Here is an 18825-nt window from a genome sequence, read left to right as displayed (position 1 = left end):
TCATGCCACCATAATGTGATGGTGACAACAACAACATGAGAAATACCAGAGCCACAGTCATGGACATACACTGAGGAATGTGTTCTTAAGAAATCCTTAATGACATGTTTGCCTACTTACGGAGACACTGCTGCCAACCACAAGATGGCAGCATTTGAGCAGGAATGTTCTTCCTGACTCATAAATTGCTAGACCAAAAACAAACAAACAAACAAAATGTTTATTTAAAAATACATTATGCCTAAAGTCAGGGATGACCACAAAAATTTAAAAAGTATTTTTGCAAAGTGTACGTAATTCTAGTTTAAGAATATCACAGAATATCAGTTTTACTTGAAGGCAATGCCCCTTCATTATTTTTAAACTATATTATTTTTCTTTATTAATACGTGATTTACATGCAGCTAAGACTGTAAATTAAAGCCGTTGTGGTGAATTGGCATCAAACTGTCTGGATTTTTTTTTACTGGCAGATCTGAATTCAGCATTTTTCCCATTTTTGTTTGTTTTTTATGTTTAATAATAATTTCAAAATGCAGTATTTGTATAAAATGTGTCTGTAGCTTTTTTTTCGATGAGCAGCTGCACTTTCAGTTTGTCGGTGCGTCTGCAAACTCCTGGCTGAGTTCTTTAATTGAGAACAATAAGCTGCAGCCAAACAGAATGAGGTCAAAGATTAGGTTTGGGTCGGAGTGATAAATTAAACATCGGATCTTAAATTATGAATTTCCTTTGAGGGCGGAGGACCGGGAGCTTCTGTATCTTTAATGGTGAGGAGAGAGAGATGGGAGAGGCTGCGCGTTCATGCTTCATTTTCTCGCTCCGCATCGGCGGGAGCGCGCAGTGTATCCCATACTCGCCGAGGAGGAAAAAAGCGCCCCTCGGACTGCAACAGCGACTCACCGGGAAAAAAAATGTTACCTCCACCGTCCTTCATCAGCGCTCTCCAGGTCTGCAAAAAGCATGTGAACGAATCTGCAACGTGTGAGGACTCGAGTTTTTGCGACCATTAAACTTGTTTCAGAGGACTGTAAACTCCCGGCAGTGATTTATAAGATACAGGAATTGAAGTTAACCTTGGACAGGTAAGGAGATTCAGCAGCTAATAAAGCAGTTTTGTGCATGCAAAAGATGAAAAAACATAGACCTTGAGCAGCATCAGGGGCAAAGCTGGAAGCTAAAATGGAAGAAATCGCCCTGTAGTTCAATTACAATCCTGGTGAAGGGCATGTGTGTGTGTGTGTGCGTGCAGAAGGCGTCACTGTCATGCAGAATGATGAGTGCAATTTAGATATTGCTGTAAGTAAGTAAAAAGCTGTAACTTTTTTGCTGGGAGTAAATCCGGTTTCAGCACCAGAATCAGCGGCAGCTTGTCCGTACAGGATTGTAGAGAAGCGCTCAGGGAAGCAGAGCCAACCTGACTCTATGATGACAAACATCATCTGCACTCATGTGAAGCCACAATTGTGCAGAAGTGTCTCTTTGTATACTGTATTTTGCAACTTTGCATCTGATGCTGATTTAAAAATGATGTTGTTTGTTAATACGTTTGTGAAGCAGATATTTTTCAAACCTATTCAACGTTTGACAATTATGGGATATAAAAGAGTGCATACATTTCCTGGGCATTAATGGATGCTGTATAACTGTTGTCTAATGTCTGCTAATTGATGCTTGTAGGTGGAGAAAATGGCACGAAGGCTCCTGCAGCTCCTTGCCTTGTGGACTATTGTGATCGGCATTGTTCACTGCTGCCCAGAACAATGCAGCTGCCAAGATAAATTTGCCCACCAGTTTGCTGACTGTGCTTACAAAGATCTTCTGGTGGTACCTGTCGGTCTCCCTTCCAATGTCACCACTGTAAGCCTTTCTGCCAATAAGATCAAATTACTGAAAAGTAAAAGCTTCATCAACATCACTCAAGTCACCTCTCTCTGGCTGGCCCACAATGAGATTGTCACCATAGAGATGGACACCCTGGCCCCCCTGATTCAGCTTCGCAACCTGGACATCAGCTACAACAAAATAGTGAACTTCCCATGGGAGGATCTGCATGACCTTACCGCCCTGCAGCTCCTGAAGATGAACAACAATGAGATGGTGAACCTTCCAAAGGATGCTTTTTCCACACTCAAAGACCTGAGGTCGCTCCGCATCAACAACAACAAGTTTACCACCATTGTTCAGGGTACCTTCAGTGCTCTCTCCTCCATGTCCCACCTGCAGATTTTTAACAACCCCTTCTCTTGCTCCTGCAGCCTGGAGTGGCTGAGGGACTGGATCGGCACAACTAAGATTTCAGTCCCTGAGCCAAATTCAATTGTATGTGATGCCCCTGAACATCTGAAGGGTACGCTGGTCACAAAGATGCCTAGACTAGACTGTGAGGCCCCGACTGTCACTATAACATACCAGCCAAACATAGAGAACACCGATCTCTATGAGGGTTACATGGTTGTGTTAAATTGTGAGACAAAGGGAAGCCCCAAGCCACTGGTCACCTGGGAAGTAACTGCAGGAAATCAGAATTATGTGTTCCCCTTGCCCTCCACCGGAGACATAAATGATGTGCCAATTAATGACAAAACAACCAACAACAGGTTCCTTGTGTTTAGGAACGGCAGTCTGATCATCCCTCACATGAGTAAAAAGGAAGATGGCAATTACAGCTGCTTTGCTGTGAATGATTTAGGTAAGGCAGAGACCGCTGTTAAACTGGCTCTGTCAGGCACCCAAAAACAAGGCGGAAAATCCATCACAGACACAACAGTGGACAGGATCCGTCCATCTGGGAAAAAGCCGTCAGAACCCAAGACCTCCAAAAACAATGTGATCGACTGGACTAAGCCTGAAGAGAAGACAAAGAGCAGCAGTGATGGTTCAAAAGACAAAACGGACGACACAGAGCAGCTTGGAGGCGCTTCTAAGGACCCCGTCTTTGCAAACAAGTGTGGCGTGAGAGACAGTAGTGAGTACATCTCCAACCACGCCTTCAACTTGAGCTTGGATGACCTGAAGCAGTACACTTTTGATTTTGGTGTTATTGCATTAGAAGTGTCTGAAACAGAGGCCAAAGTGCAGCTGAACCCACTGCAGCTTCAGAGCAGCAAATCTAACCTTCACCTCAGTCACCCTGAAAACCAGGAAACAGTGAACAAAGAGCCTCTGGGTCTGTACCAGTCCTCATCCAGCAAGACCACCCTGGACATGCTCTACCTCTGTATTAACACAGGAAAAGGACACTCCATAGTTCAGTGGTCCAACATAGAGGAGGGGGTTAATTCTTATCGCTTCCATGGTTTACAGCCTGGCACCAATTACACACTTTGTCTCACCTATGGGGGGCAGGACTGCCAAGTCCAAGTAGTCTTCACAACCAGGAAGAAGATTCCCTCCCTGCTCATCATCGTAGTTGTCAGCATTTTCCTATTGGGTCTGGCCACAGTTCCCTTACTGGGAGCCACCTGCTGCCATTTGTTATACAAGTATCAAGGGAAAACCTACAAGCTGATCATGAAGGCTCAGAATCCGGATCAGATGGAGAAACAAATGACTAGAGACTTTGATCCCAGGGCTTCTTTTGTGGAGTCTGAGAAAACATTCAACCCCAGCGAGTTAGGCGAGGGGGAGGGGGAGGCCGAGGGAGAGGATGGAGACGGAGAGGGAGAGGCTGAGGGGAGCGTGGTGACCGATTCCATCCCTGGATCCTCATCCAAAACCAACCAGGAGGAGTTCGAAGTGGGCTCAGAGTACAGTGACAGGTTACCGCTGGGAGCTGAGGCCGTCAACATCTCGGAGGAAATCAACGGCAACTACAAGCAGCCAAGCCGCTGAGCTCCGCGGATGTCTGCGAGTATTGTTAAATATTTTTACTTTTAAGTAGCCTACATTAAAGCAGGTAACTCACACACCATTATTATACGTGATAAAACGATGGCGTCTGATAAAAAAAACAAAGATTTTTCTGACCTCAAAGTTCTCCTACAATCACCGAGAATTATTATTGCTTTATGGTGCATTTGTAGTCTGGTGTAAGGTTAAATGAGTAACATGCGTTTACACTGTAAGCACAGGTTTTTAATTTTTATTTCAGACCTCAAAACTGACAGGAAAGCAGCAAAATCTCTGCAGGACAGACACATGTGGGCAGGGCGCTAACAGCCAGGCGCGCAGCCGTGCGTAATTGAAGGCAAAAAATAAATGGTGATAAATTTATAGTCGCCGTTTTAAAAGGAGCACAAACAAGAAAAAAAATCAAAAAGTGCCATATTTTATACAGCCATCATAAACATCAGGGACCAACTTCTGTTTTCTATGCTGTGTGCGTCTGTGGAAGGCACGTGAACTAAAGACATCTCTCCACGGCCACTTAACATCTTCTCAGGTGTGGGCACTCAGACTCACTGGTCCACGGCAGTATAGTAACACATTTGAAATAATATCTGATGAATCTGGGCTGCAGATATTTGGACTCAATCGGGTGCTTTGGCGCCGGGCAGCGCACACAGCAGCGCGCCTGCCCCGCTGATCTGTGGGTCCAAACAGGGAACATTTGCGCTTTCAGCTGTGCTTGTCGGGAAAAACCCCGGATAATTTAAAAAAACAAAACAAATTGTTGTTTCACGTAATGTAAGGCTTTAAAAATGTGCGACTTTAACCTCCTTAATCAACGGGTGCTTGCTGTACTCTCGCTTTTTACAATGAACGTGTCCATGGCATGTCACACGTATTTCCTTGTATGGGTTTTATTAGTGTACGGTAGTCTATTAGGACTTTAGATGTGACTGTCTACCTGTGATGTAAAGCCACGTGGATTTTAAATGATTGTTTTTTATTATTATTATTTTTTACGACGGTAAGTAAGTCTTAAACGAAGTCTCGAGGAAAAGGCGCAGTGAGCACCTGGAGGCTTCATTGTCTTGTAATTTGATGCATATAGTGAGTTTTTGTGAACCATGTTGTAAAACGACAACAAAAAATTAACTGTAAACTTTCAAGATTTTTTGATATAATTTTATGTAAGTGGAATTAATAAAACATATGAAACTATACGGCCTGTTTGATTTGTCAGTCGAACATTAATAAAACTTTAACACAATTTTATATTAATTTAAATCAATTTAGAAAAATCGATTTGCCAATGCAGCCTCATGTTTTATTTACATTTACAAGATTTTGCTTTTTTTAATCTTCTGAGTGTTTTCAAAGAAAAGGGAGCGGAGTGTCAATAAAGAAGATTTGCGTCAGAAAGCATCGACTCACACAAACCCTCCCTTTGTCTTTATTTTCCAGTCCATCTCGCTTTTGTTTTTTATTTTTCACTTCAACTAAAAAAATACATTTATAAAGGCTTGAATCAATATTTGAAATGAAACGTTACACAATATTACAAGTGATTTGATTTCTGTTTTAGTTTTATTTTTTCACAGGAATCAGAAAAACTGATATGTTTTTATATTTTCACTTAAAAGTATCCATTTTAAAGGATGAGAAGCAGAAAAGGGTTTCACTGACAACAAAATGCCGTTAGCAGCAAGTGGTTTCACACATCTATACAGGTCCATCTCTTCCTATCCACAGGTTATTAATTAGGCTGCACAACTGAAATAAAAAAGAAAAATGTACTATACTCTATGAAAATAGTATATATCTTGTATATTTATAAATAGTCAAACATTGTCTCTTTCTTTCTATATATAAATATCCTCTTTCAAAGGATGTTTCAGTGGAGTGCACATCCGCGTGTTTAAATTTGCATTATCTGCAATGTATTTTGAGAAATGTGTGATTAAACTTAAGGTTGAGTGCAAATCCCAAAACAAAACAAAGCTGTATATTCAATGAGTGTAGACACAAGCTTTCTTATCAGACTGGAGACTGAAGGCCTGGACAACATGTGGAGCACAGAGAGGACTCCACCCAGACAATCAGGGCTTGTTGAATATATCTACAAGAGGCACTAAACTTTAATGCACTTATTTCAGGTTTGAATAAATAGTGTTTGACTCAAACCCAATGAGACACAATCAGGGTCGTGGTTCTTGTTCAGTTGCTGGCAGCGGCCTCGGCCTCCTTAGCTGTTGCCTCCTTTTTGCTCCCCTCCTTGGTGCTACGGTTAAGGCTTCCATTCAGAAAGCTCTCCGTGGTCTGACGCCGGAAGTGCTTCCGGGTGCCCACCAGGGACGGGTTGTTGACCAGGGTGTACAGGAGCTGCCAGTGCCCGAGGGCTCTCTTAGCACTGGACACTTTGTGCTGTTTCTTCTCCTGCTGGACCAGCTGGATCCCTGAGGACATTCAAAACATCACCAAAAATGAATGTCATATATACACAAGAGAAATGTAGACAACATTTCCATTCTAACTGAAAGAGTAAATGAGTTTTGGCCACCCAGGACAGCAAGATACTACAAAAATAGTAATAATAGAAAGCAATCATATCTTAATCCTCTAAGCATGGTGGGAGCATATCGAGCTTGCCATTAACACACTGAAAGCTTAAGCCCCTTGGGCTACATGAATATGTAACAGGCAATTAGTGTAGCTCATATGTGTAATCAGTGACTGGAGGAATAATCTCAGTAAAACAATAGATTATTCCTGATAATGCATTGTTTTGTGGATGCAAACAAGCAACATCTCCACAGCACTTTTGTAATTGTGCTCAGCTGTGCCCAGATTCCATAACATCCAATGAGTCCTGCTAATGTCTCGCTATAAAATATGTCCAACTGTCACCACCTGAATGGGCGAGTGTCATTCAAAGCAGCAGTCCGTTTACTTCAATATTCTAAAGAAAACATGTAGAGACTTCTTCTGTGTTGGTAAAAGAACATTTCTGGCAGCAGCTGCAGTGTCTTTTAGTGACAATGACGAGGGATCAGAGCCATGAGGACAGTTATGACAGATATGATTACAACCAGCAGCAGGACTGTAAATTATTCCATACTGAGACTCAATTTGCTGCCAGCATATTAAATCAGAACTATGAGGCTTTCATTTGGTCTGTGCGTGCAAGACAGTGTTATGATCTGATTATGTGTTAGGCTGACCCGCAAGTAAATCTCAGGAGAAATTAAAGATGCCACCGCGCCTTTAAATGCAGATATTGAGCTGATATTATCTTTATTGTCGTAACAGTGTGGTATGGGTTTTGTGCTACAGACCCTCTTCAGCATCCCGTGTCCTCTGCCCGGCTCTGCTGTCCTGGCCCACAGTCTGTAGCAGTATCCCGCAGAAGGCCTTCATCACGGGGTGAGATTGGCTCACCTCAATCTTCAGATAATGAGCATAGCAGCGGTAGGCTGCAGCAGACAGACACAAGAGGGGGGGTGTCAGTCTGACCGTGCAAAAGCAATAAACACATTGGACTGCACCCCATGTTGGCTTTGGGGCAATCACACATAATGGTTGTACAATCACACTTCTTCTTTTTTTTAAACCACCTGCTTTTCCTGACAACAGATGTCCTAAATCTGCAACCATTTTAGAGATCGGTATGCAATTAGAGTCACTGCACTGCACAGAATACAGATATCATTCGAGCTGCAGTGAGCTGGTAGTGGGATAAAGTGTCACAAAGTGCATTTGCTCGTAGAAAATTGCTTCCCTTGATGCCTGTGTGGAATAAAAGAGCACAGTTCACCTGCAACCGTTAGCAGCTATTAATATGTTAACACTGTGTGTCTGAGCAAAAAGAAATGTGTAAATGTAAAAAAAAAAAGATTAGCAGATCTGGTTTCATCCTTAACTGTGGATAATAAATCTGGTCATGTGACTGTAGAGCATAGTGCACAAGGTCTGCCTCACCAGGGTCAAATGGCTCCACATTGCGGTTAAGGAGGCTGATGTCTGTGCGTCCCATGTGGACGATGTTAAACAGGGCTGTGATGATCATGCGCCAGAGCGCCAGTAGCACCCCGATCAGGACGTTGACCGGAAACAGCAGGTATGTCAGCAGGAACAGGTTACCCCTGTGAGATAAAGTATGAATGCATTAAACATTCACGACATAAAACACATACAGACACAAGTAGTTATACAAACAAATACAGTATTTACCTGTTGTTTAGGTCTTGTGTCCCTGCTATTTTTTTGATGAAGCAAAACCTGGCAGTGATGTGTTGAATCAGCACAGCCAGGAGAATCATCAGCCAAAAGGGCCTGCAAGGAAAAAATAAACAATCAAGCATTTCCTACCATAAAAAAGAGAGAGAAAGCAAAGGCACAAAACACAATAATTGATGACAGGAAATGATGTGAAACAAAGCAGAACTAAGACAATGAATTCATGTTGATGACATCTGAGGTCTGTATCATTAGGATGCTTATTTTTATGGTCAAAACTGCCTTAATGAGCAGGAGATATGCTCACCACATGCCCCAAATGATCTGAAAGAGAATCAGATTCTGTTGGTGCAGGACAGGCATAATGACGAGGAAGACGGCGATCAGAAGGCAGAGGAAGAACACCATAGTCTGAACCATCATGGCTGCAGAGGAAAGATCAGAGAACATGTCTCTAGGTGAGTCAGGGCCATTAGGGACGTTAGAAAGATATATGTAGATACACCTCAGAGGCATCAATAGGGGAAAGAAATACTATGGGTTACCTCTTAGAGTATAAAACACACAATTCAGCCAAAAAACAAACCACATAAACATTAAAAGTCATAGTACTAAACATATTCATACCCATGGCGATGTGAGCTGCCGTGAAGCTGGTGTATCCCATCCAACAGACCAGCGCTGGCCGGGAAGCCCTGATACTTCTCTGGCAGTTGTAAACATTATAGCTATCTCCTCTGTACAGACCTTTCAGATTTGACCTACAGAAGGAAAAACAATCATCATAATGCAGTGCTGTGCGATGCATAAACAGACTCATCATTAAATGGACGGATTACACAGTAAATTGAGGAGGTAATTTAGAGGCAAACTGCCATTCAATACTGGAAATCCAATTTCCTTTTAACACAACATAATTTCTACTAATAGCACAGTAATTCATTTCTTATCTTAATAGCCATTTTGTATTGCAGTAAATGCTTCTCTGTCTGCATGATTAGTGCTCTGTTACGCTATAACAGCCACAACATTATAATGATGGAGGCAAATTTTGACAATTGGCAATAGAAAAGGAAATAAAAAAAGGAGCTGTTTTGTTCTCAGACTCACCGATGCAGAACCATTGAGCGCATGAGCATCGCCAGGTTGACCAAACCAGACAGGGTCATCGCAGAAATATAGCACACTGCAGGGAAAAATCAGCACATGACACTGTTTACTGTGGAAAGATGTTATTTATTAACCATTTTATAATACATCCTGTGGACTCGCTCATACCACTAAATGGCTGCTTCTACTTCCTGTTGTCACTCACCTTCTACACACCACATGTAGTAAACCACTATCTGGACCACTTCATGTTTGTCTGGAGACAGAATAATCTTGAAGCCAGCTAAAAGGTTTGCAACATCCTCGTCAACTCCCAAACGGGCGATCTGGAGAGATGGCACCACGGCTGAGATCAATAGAAGACCCACCTGAGGAAAGATAAATCTATAGTCAGCATGGCAACACAATGTTCAAATCTACACTAGCCTGTGCTCACAACCAGCTCACAATTAGGCGGATCTTAACTCATCAGCACCAACATTAAAGCCACTGACAAGTGAAGTTAATAATAATAATATTCTGGCTCAGTTAATAAAGATTTAACACTGGATTCTGCATAAAGGAGTGGACCTGATACATTAAACCCGCAATTATTATCACTAAATAATTAAAACACATGGTGGTTACCTGATACAGGGTTATAGAAGACACAACCCCAGATATGGCCAACTTCAGTGGAAAACGGAAAGCTGCAGGAAAATAAAGTTACATTAATAACATGAACACATTTTACTGCATCATGTATATTAACACATATATCTCAACATACAAAATCATTATTTACATAATTAAGTATTTTCATACTTAACACACACACACACACACACACACACACACACACACACACACATACATATATATATATATATATATATATATATATATATATATATATATATATATATATATATATATATATATATATATATATATATATATATGTACACACACACACACATATATGTACACACACACACGTTTATTTATATATATATATATATTTATATTTATTTATATATATATATATATATATATATATATATAAATAAACGTGTGTGTGTGTACATACATACATACGTACATACATATATGTATATAGATTAAAAAAACACTAAGTCAACATATTTACCATCCTCTGGTGTATAAATGTATGACTTCACAGCATCAATGATCCTTTGTGGGAGTTTGGGCTTGTCTGCGCTCGACGTGCTGAGGCAGTAACACATAACGCAACATTTCAAGTTATCTTTGACGTTACATAACATAACATCTGTAACAGCTGAGCAGACTTTATGCTTCTACGTTCAGAAAAGGAACTGCATTCATTTCCTGGTTGTAATTCACAATTTCCCTGTGGTCATTTGCATTAACTGTATGAGGAAATGTGGTTAGGACCTCTGAAAATATTCCAGGTACTGATGACCTCACTCTGGGGATTCTCTTTAATCGGATGTCAAGGACACTTCAACCGGTTTCCTCCGGGTAACAGTCCCCTTTAGATGTTTTAGAGTTTTCTTTGTTCCTTTCATCCTGTGCAACTAAGAGTGCTCATTCTTCTTTGCAACTAAGAATTCTAACATATCAAATCATTTTTTATCATACCAAATATACCTGCAAGCAAATGGTGGATAGAGTAATTTTGTACACTTTATGTCATAGCCCCTTACACACTAAGATCCACCAACATCAGAGTCTACTCAGAGTGAATAAGGTTTGGGATTAATTCCCATGTCAACGGTAGAGACACAGCTCCAGTAGATACAAAGCAGCAAATCAAGTCTGTTAGCACACTGTAATGCTCACCTGAGTTTGGCAGCCTTCTTCTTATTGAGCATTTTTTTCACATAGTCTCTGTAGTAACTGCTACTGAGATCCTAGAGATTAAGAAATGAATGAAATGTTAAAAGCAGGTAGGAAATGCACAGATATAGATATTTCAGTGTGGCCTAAATTTAACCTTTATTTTGTTATTAGAGAAAAATGAATAAAAATCCTCCTAACGATGAGGTTTATGGTGTCAGGTACATTAGTGTGTATGAGTCTGGGGTGGAGGGAGGGGGGGTGTCTCAAACTCCAGGCAATCGCCTCAGCTGGCTTTGTAACACCCATTCCAAGATTAGCATCAAATAAACACTGCATTGTGTCTCCTTGGTGAAAAAAACAAGGCAACCTTTTCATAATCTGATCAAGAACATAACCTAAACCAATTACGTCAAATCTACTTAAAATTAAGGCGCTGGTGTGCTGTGTTGGACCGCACATTTTCCCTCAGCCCACGCTGAATGAATGCTGTAAGCTGCCTGATTAGTGGGCAGCTAATGCAGGTTCCTCATGTGCACAGATTCAGATGAAATGTGCGTCTCGGTAACCTTTTTTTAGTTCAAGCTTATGTGAGCACAGACTTACAATCATATACACTCTGGTGTTTGTTATACAAGTAAGCCAAAAGAGGCAGCGCACATGTCGGAACAACTGCACCAAACTTACCTCTGTGGCATTGTTCTTTTCAGTGCCCTTTAAACCCTTGAAGAGAAGGAGGGGATACTGGAAACTAAGGAATGCCAGGCAAGCTATCTGAGGCAGGCTAGAGAAGAGGGAGTAGTGTTTGTGTATCTGCAAAGGAATAAAAGAAGACTTTAAATCACCTAGCAACCTGTTTGGAGTAACACAGTAGGAATACATTTTGTACTGAGACAAGTAAAGCAGACAGAAATGGCTTTGTGTGTGTTGTGGAGAGAGAGAGTCCATGTCTTAGCCTAATGGGACCCTTAACACAACACAAAGACCTGAGACCTGCACTGACCGCAGTGTAACATCTGAGTCTGTGTAGAAATGAACCAAACACTGGGGATTATAAAATGTGTTTTATACAATTCAGCACTATTAAAAAAGACAACCATTACACAATGTGTAGCCTGGATGTCTTCTGTTTCACTGACACACACTAAAGTGATTTACTGTGACGAAGCCCCTTGATTAAGACCAACAGACAGTGGAACTAATGGTTTTGAGTTGCAGCTATTCATAGCACTGAGAACCCCCCAAAATCCTGGATGCAGCACAAATCTGAGACTGGGAAAGATTTAAAGCCCCAAATGGATCTATCTCAAAATTCATCTTGTAGCACAGACCAGCTTTGTCTGGCTGTGAGTGTCACAAACTCCAATAAAAGAAACACTGGACATCATTTGATAATAAAAGTGAAGGTTTGCTTACCAAAGGTGTTTTGGGACAGTCAATTTTCTGCCACACCAGGATGCCAAAATGCGTCCATGACAAGAGGCTGCCGAGTACATAGCCAACTTTATTATGTAAAGTGCCACATGCCAGGAGAGGGTAGTATAGTGCGGGGTAGTAGAAGACTCCCAGAATCACCCAGTTCTCTGCAAACACAACAGAAGTGTGTGAAAACCAAGAGCATCAAGATGAAAGTACACGTGATTCAGTGAGGACAACGTTTCCTGAACAGCTGCTGAACCTTCAACTGTTTGGGGATTGTGTAGCAGCGGAGCGACTCCTTGTAATAATTTCTTATGTAATAACAGACACAAAGCTCCTTGTAAAGCTTAATTTCAATTGATTCACAACATAATCCAGTTATATAACATTTATTTAACAAACATCATAATAAAAGCACATTGTTTGATGCCAGCTAATGCCACTTATATAAGATATTTAACTAATAATAATAATAAGTACCTAATCTTCAATCATTGCCTTTACTGTAAAATTATTACAATTTACAGGTATGGGGGCTTTATAGTTTGCAAAAGAATGCAGACTGTGTGATGTCAGTGCTGGAGGAACCAAGACGAGCTCACGTTTGTTCGCAGAGTCTGCTGTGAAGGGGAGGGGGTTTGGCGATATGATCAGGCCCCACAGTTTGCACAGAAGCACTCCAAACACAGCCACTGCCAGGCCCTTGTGCTGCGTATGGTCCAGGAAGTTGACTGGACTGTGAAATAAAGCAGGTAGCAGCAGGTATTTAGAGCTCACATGTTATCGGACTTACACCTAGATAAAACACTTTTAGATAATACATTACTATAGATCTGTCTGCCTTTGACTTCCATTCATAACTAAGCACTGCACGGAATTACACTCTGTGTCTTTAGGCTGGCTTGGTCACAGAGTCCATAATCACACTCAGGGTTTTATCTGCGGGCCAATGAGCCATAACAGTATTATTCCACATTTTGAGACATATAATCTTAACCATTTAAAGTCTATTTTTAAGACTAAATACCTATACTGATGCAACCTCAACAACCACCACACTTTGATCTGACAACTGACCTAATAAGCAATTAAACAACTACTGTACTACAATGTGTAAAAACATCAATATGGTTCTGGAAGCTATTCATTCTCACAAAGTGTATGAAAACATAAGACACAGTAAAAAGAGCCTCACCTGAGTAGGCCTAGTAGTCCTTTCTGTCTGTCGCCCACTTTCATACGCCTGGCTAAGATGGCGAGGATCAGCATGACAACAAGCTGGAGGAGAAGAAGCAACAGTTAGCCTCATGTTCAGCTGCAGTTGACTCCCTGTTCAGCAGTGTGTATAAAAGACGGGATTCTCATTAGTGTTCCCCACGGACATGGTCTGAAAGAACTGTCATCAGTCAGGATCACTGACCAGTGAGAGCTCAATGACCTGCTGTGACCTGTGACACATTTAGGAAACATGGGGACGGGAGGAATGCCTGGCTTTAAATTGTGCCGGTCCGGACCACCAAATAACATCATTATGTTAACAAGACAGGGGGGGACGCTAAATATATTATGTGCATTCATTAGCAACAATAAAGAAGGTTATTATGTGCTCATTGTGCATTTGTGTTGCTTAATTAGTGTGTTTTAGGTGAATTAATCAGGCAGTTCTTCTGCCCAATATATTCAGAAGACAGTATGTCATACATTTATGCAATTATGTGATTGATTTTAAATGATTTAGGTGTTTAAAGAAATACCCGGAGGTAAGCTTATTTTATTTTTGCTTTACAAAGGGCCAATCTAACTTCACAGCTCCACATATCATTATCAAAGGAAATATATCTGCATGCAGCACGTTATTATGTGTGTTAGTAGTGAATGAATGACAGTGTAATGTGATTGATCCACCGGGACTTACAGATATTGCAGTGATGCATATATGATAGAGCTTGTCATCAGCAGTGGGGTCACATGGAGGGATTACTCTACAAAAAGAAAGGAACAAAACATGAATTTGCACATGAGCAAAATGCGCAATCGGAGTCTTTAATCTGACCTTCAGTATACCTCGCTAAACTATTCACACGTCACTGTCAGGCCTATTTGTAGCTGGAAACTTGGTAGCTGAAATCCTTGCAGCAGAGATTTGCATTTAAACGGATTGGTATCAGCGTGACACAGGGAAACAACAAATGCCTATGTTCATGTTCCTTTGCACTGGAAAAGCAGGAATGCCTGGTCATGGGGTACTAACGACAATTCAGAGAAGGCCTCAAACACCAACAGCTTTAGGTGTGGGGGCCTATTTTAAGACAACATTGCATCATTTGTGAACACAGAGTTGGCAGCCTCCGGAATGGATGCTTTAATATATCTAACCTGTCCAAACAATGTGTCAAACTTCAAAAAACATTTGCAAAGTAGATGCCACAACTCTCTAAACACTATAGCTTTTTCCATCTTAAGTTTGTGAACTTGTTAATCTGATTCCATTATTAAACATCCATATTTTTCCATTAAGGGTTCTGTATCAGTGACATGTTGGTGTAAGGTGTAAGAAAACAAAAACAATTAGTGGGTGACAAATATTTACTGTAAAATGCTCAATCTGCTTAAAGAGTGTCAAAACCCACTGGTCTCCACAACAACCAGCTAGAAATAATATGAAGTGAAACAAGACCACACACTGACAGTGGCGCTGCAGATGTGTGCCAAGTGACACCTAATATCTCAATGAGAGAGATTTTGCTCACAGCAAAAATATGCATACTCAAAAAAAAAACCACAATGGAGCTACAAATAAGAATGAAAGTGTGGCAAAGTAAAAACAGAGAAGAAAGTGTAAGAGCTAAAGTTGGTGTGTACTTACTCAGCTTCAATTTTCTTTGGCGGAGGACCCATGTCTGGGTATTCATAGTCCAGCAGAGCATCCTTGTCCATTGTGGTTCCTCTTTGTCAAACAGATCCCACGTCTCAAAAAGCAGCTACAGTGTACAAAATTGAACACAAACTTCCGGCGACACACACTTGCGATCCGCTTCTCTTGCGGGGGAAACAAAGTGTCTCCCACGTCCCACAGTGGACTCTGTTGCTGTGCAGCGGTGTCCTGCTTTCCCTGGTCTACTCTCACTCACACGCTGCTACCCTCCCTCACAGCCTGTATTCAGGTGCCCTGGTCCCACTGTGAAGTTGAGAGTAATGTGACAGGTCCTGGCTGCAGCCTGCTGCCTCCACCCTGCAAAGGCCCTATTTCAGCTGTGGGTCGCTGCCACACTGGGAGCCCTGGGGAAGAGAGCAAGAGGGGGGCAGTGTGAGAAAAGAGGGAAAAATGTGGAGGTCTGGGCCAATCTGAAAGGTCACCTGCAGCTTACAGGGATTACATCTACTTTTGGAGTTGTGTTATTGGACTGGTGGCCAGAGTTTGAATGAGTCAGGTGCGCAGAGTTATAAAACTGCAGCTCGGACTGTGTGGGTAGGCTGGGAGCAGTGAGCCTCACCTATCAGAGCTATCGGGACTTCCATGTTGATAACAGGGAAATTCTCGTGTTGTTCCTTGCAGTCATGGTTCAGCTACATTTGCAAAAGGTTAAACTACCCAAACTAAATCCAAGTGAATCATCGGTGCAACATGGAACCAAATAAAGCAGGATGAAGGTATTATTACCTGGATCCTCACATCACCTCATAACTCCGCCCCATCGCATTGATAAGGATCACACAGCAGTTCATTCAACTCAGTACTTTGTCTTCTGCAGATAAATTTAGATAAAGGTGTCCAAGTACATTTTCATGTATCAAATTATTTTGATATGTTGTTTAAAAGTAGTGCTGAAAGAGATGAAATATAATGAGATACCTATGTGAATAAAATGGATTTAACAATAGGTACAGTCATGCTGCCCGGAGCGGATCTTTATCTGATCTTTTCTAGATGTTGGTATCATAGTTATGTTGTCTCTTGTCATCTTATACACTGGTTATGTCTAACAATAAGCACAGGTGACTCCCACGTTTATGGACTTACAATGGAGACTTGATAATAGTAAAAATGTGTCACAATCCTGCATTCTTTATGAAGTATCTATTGCAACAAAGATCTAATCACATAAAAATTACTGTGTTATTGATGAGAAGACAAAGAAAAACATTCTAATATTTCTGCAACTTCTCAAGATCAGCCAAACAACAGAAACTAGTTCTTTGTCAAGCTAAATTTTCAACCATGAGGGTGACCTTTATCCATGTAACATGTGTGTTTCTGACAATCAGTTTGGTTTGTTTACATGTCTTATGTATCATATGACAGCATAACCTCGTTGCATCACACCACTCTGGGTCTTATCCTTGGTAAAGCCTGGACTCCTGAGTCAATACAAATCTCCTTTACTTATTAAATCCTCTCAGACAAAAAGAAAAGCTGTCTGTCACACCAGATTTCTGGGGCTTCATTACCACCATTCGATTAAACTACAGCACGACTATTTGAGTGCTTCACAAACAAACAGGGGTCAAGGGTCAGTCTTATACATCCAATTATTTTTCTTTTGCAACAGAACAAAGAAACAAAAAAAGCACCCTACATTTCACTAAGCTGACAGTATATCCCAGTCATTATGCTTGCAGGGATCTCTTCCTGCGGCCAGCTGCAGGTGGTTCGGACTAAGTCGGTTCTGCAACAGTGCCTCCGTGTCAGCGTGCACTCATTACGCAAGATTACAGTCCGATTACGGTCGCACAACTTGTGCAAATGACACAAACATTTCCTTTCCAGCGCTCTTGAGAAAACAGTTTCTCAAGCATAGTAGGCTATGCCACCAAATCTGCTCAAATCTCACCAAATTAAAATGTGCTCCCAAAGAAAAAGCAACCCGGCAAAAATAAAGGGGTCACTGAACAAAGAATGCTTACACAACACAGAGGCCGTTTGATTGGGGCAGACAGTTCACTTGTATCAGGTGCAGGAAATCAGCTCAAAAGCCTTTTTTTTTTGTAGGAAACATGTTTGTCCTTTGAGAAGGACAACAATATGATTTACTAACCCATTCTGAGACTGTCCATCAATACCTCCAGAGCTTAATATTATATACGTATATCTGTCAAGGAAGACTACAGCTACACAGGGACTGCATGCAGCACAGGACTTTGTGTGAAAGGATGCCATGACTCCCAACCTTTGCCTGTCTTTGAAGCACCCACAAGGTTGTGATGACTTTGTGATGAAGTAAATAAAAACCAAATTGAAACCCCTAATGAGTACAGAGATGGAGATAAGAGGGGGAAAAAAGAAAAGAAGTATCAGTGTCAACAGAGGCCATCACAGAGGAGGAGACCCTGTCTCCAGTGCAAAGATGAATCCGGTCATATTTCACATGACATATTCAGGGCTTCATCTACAGGGCCTGATACAGGCTGCTGAACCTAACGATTCGATTCATGTGTTGATATTTTTTGACTGAATCGTTCAGTTTACAAATAAATGTCAGATGAAAAATTCTCTTTGACCATAACAATATCAGGACCTCCTCTCTGTTGTCGCCGTGCTGCTTCCCATGCATGTCCGCTGTCGCTTTCCGTGCAGCTGCTCGGGTTCAGTTTCAAACAGACATCACTGAACAGATTTTAACCCTTTGAAGCTGAGCTTGATCTTCTAAACAAAGACACCGTCAGCCCGAGGAGAGCCACGCCAGGTAGGCTAACCACCTGCTCGCGTGGCGTGTGCACTTCCCTGTTTAAGTCTGTCACGGCAAAGTTTGACGCCAGGTGAGGTTTTATTGTGTGTTTTTTGTCTCATCCGGCTGCAGCAGCTGATCGGTTTTTTATCAACTTTAATGCACAATGGTTTACTTACCGACCACATGTGGGTGTGCTGCAGCTCCGGGGAGGCGTGGAAGGCCAAAGCTGAGAATTAGTGGGCTATTTATATTCCATTTTGCGCATCACAGTTTGGCCCCTCATTTCTCTAACGTATCAGACTGTAGACTGTCCAACAAAGTCCTCTGAAACCAGCTCAAAATTTGGCTCTTACCTTGTGTTTTGTCTCTCTGAGATTGGAGAACTTCAAATAATCTGAGTCTTCATCAGGTTTTTCTATGCATTGACCGTGGAGATGATCAATAGTTGCACAAACAAAAAGACTGAAGAGCACCTTGTGTTTTTTTTTGCCTGGAAGCCATGTGGTGTGAAGTTGGGACTTTGAACTGTGTCTATCTTGTTGTGGTAACAGCATCATAAAAGTGCAGCTGCATGCAGAGTGAGTGTTAAAAGCAGCAGTTGTGAAACATATAGAGGTGGTCAAGTTATAATCTGCAATCTGAATTCTTTTGTTATTTGGGTGTGCATTATTGGTTAAAATTTAGGTCATGTGTGTCCTAATGTTACTGATTTCTGTGGAAACCTGCTGGGATTTTTGATCTGTCGACATGTCATATCTTAGAA

General features: G+C 41.4%; 2 protein-coding genes across 3 annotated transcripts; one reads left to right on the top strand and one right to left on the bottom strand.

The window, feature by feature from the left end:
* The first annotated feature begins 851 nt into the window (after nucleotides 1–851).
* Nucleotides 852–5004, top strand: islr2 (immunoglobulin superfamily containing leucine-rich repeat 2). Its single transcript, XM_028431061.1, has 2 exons — nucleotides 852–1085; nucleotides 1681–5004. The coding sequence occupies exon 2, from the start codon at nucleotides 1690–1692 to the stop codon at nucleotides 3832–3834; it is 2145 nt and encodes a 714-aa protein (XP_028286862.1). The 5' UTR covers nucleotides 852–1085; nucleotides 1681–1689; the 3' UTR covers nucleotides 3835–5004.
* Nucleotides 5005–5528: 524 nt separating this feature from the next.
* On the bottom strand, nucleotides 5529–18549 carry stra6 (signaling receptor and transporter of retinol STRA6). 2 transcript variants are annotated; one of them, XM_028431062.1, is made up of 18 exons: nucleotides 18416–18549; nucleotides 15260–15672; nucleotides 14309–14375; nucleotides 13589–13671; nucleotides 12996–13129; nucleotides 12391–12557; nucleotides 11662–11787; nucleotides 10978–11048; nucleotides 10304–10383; nucleotides 9802–9863; nucleotides 9380–9542; nucleotides 9175–9250; nucleotides 8692–8825; nucleotides 8372–8489; nucleotides 8059–8160; nucleotides 7807–7970; nucleotides 7164–7301; nucleotides 5529–6284 (listed from the first exon to the last, which is right to left on the bottom strand). In XM_028431062.1, the coding sequence occupies exons 2-18, from the start codon at nucleotides 15328–15330 to the stop codon at nucleotides 6046–6048; spliced, it is 1995 nt and encodes a 664-aa protein (XP_028286863.1). In that variant the 5' UTR covers nucleotides 15331–15672; nucleotides 18416–18549; the 3' UTR covers nucleotides 5529–6045. The 2 variants fall into 2 exon arrangements, with proteins under 2 accessions (XP_028286863.1, XP_028286864.1); XM_028431063.1 differs by lacking the exon at nucleotides 18416–18549 and adding an exon at nucleotides 18239–18329.
* Between the last annotated feature and the right edge of the window lie 276 nt (nucleotides 18550–18825).

Source organism: Parambassis ranga, chromosome 19 (genome assembly GCF_900634625.1).
Source record: "Parambassis ranga chromosome 19, fParRan2.1, whole genome shotgun sequence".
NCBI lineage: Eukaryota > Metazoa > Chordata > Actinopteri > Ambassidae > Parambassis > Parambassis ranga.
The sequence above is the reverse complement of the archived record's forward strand: the minus strand, read 5'-3'. Positions and strand labels throughout refer to the sequence as shown.

What these genes read in the sequence shown, in the direction of transcription:
- islr2 (XM_028431061.1), top strand. Translation starts at nt 1,690, where the DNA reads ATGGCACGAAGGCTCCTGCAGCTCCTTGCCTTGTGGACTATTGTGATC.
- stra6 (XM_028431062.1), bottom strand. Translation starts at nt 15,330, where the DNA reads ATGGACAAGGATGCTCTGCTGGACTATGAATACCCAGACATGGGTCCT. An exon ending in CATTTATACACCAGAGGATG is followed by an intron (nt 9,864 to 10,303) that starts GTAAATATGTTG and finishes ATTTTCCTGCAG; the next exon opens with CTTTCCGTTTTCCACTGAAG. An exon ending in CGCTCAATGGTTCTGCATCG is followed by an intron (nt 8,826 to 9,174) that starts GTGAGTCTGAGA and finishes TTCCTTCTGTAG; the next exon opens with GTCAAATCTGAAAGGTCTGT.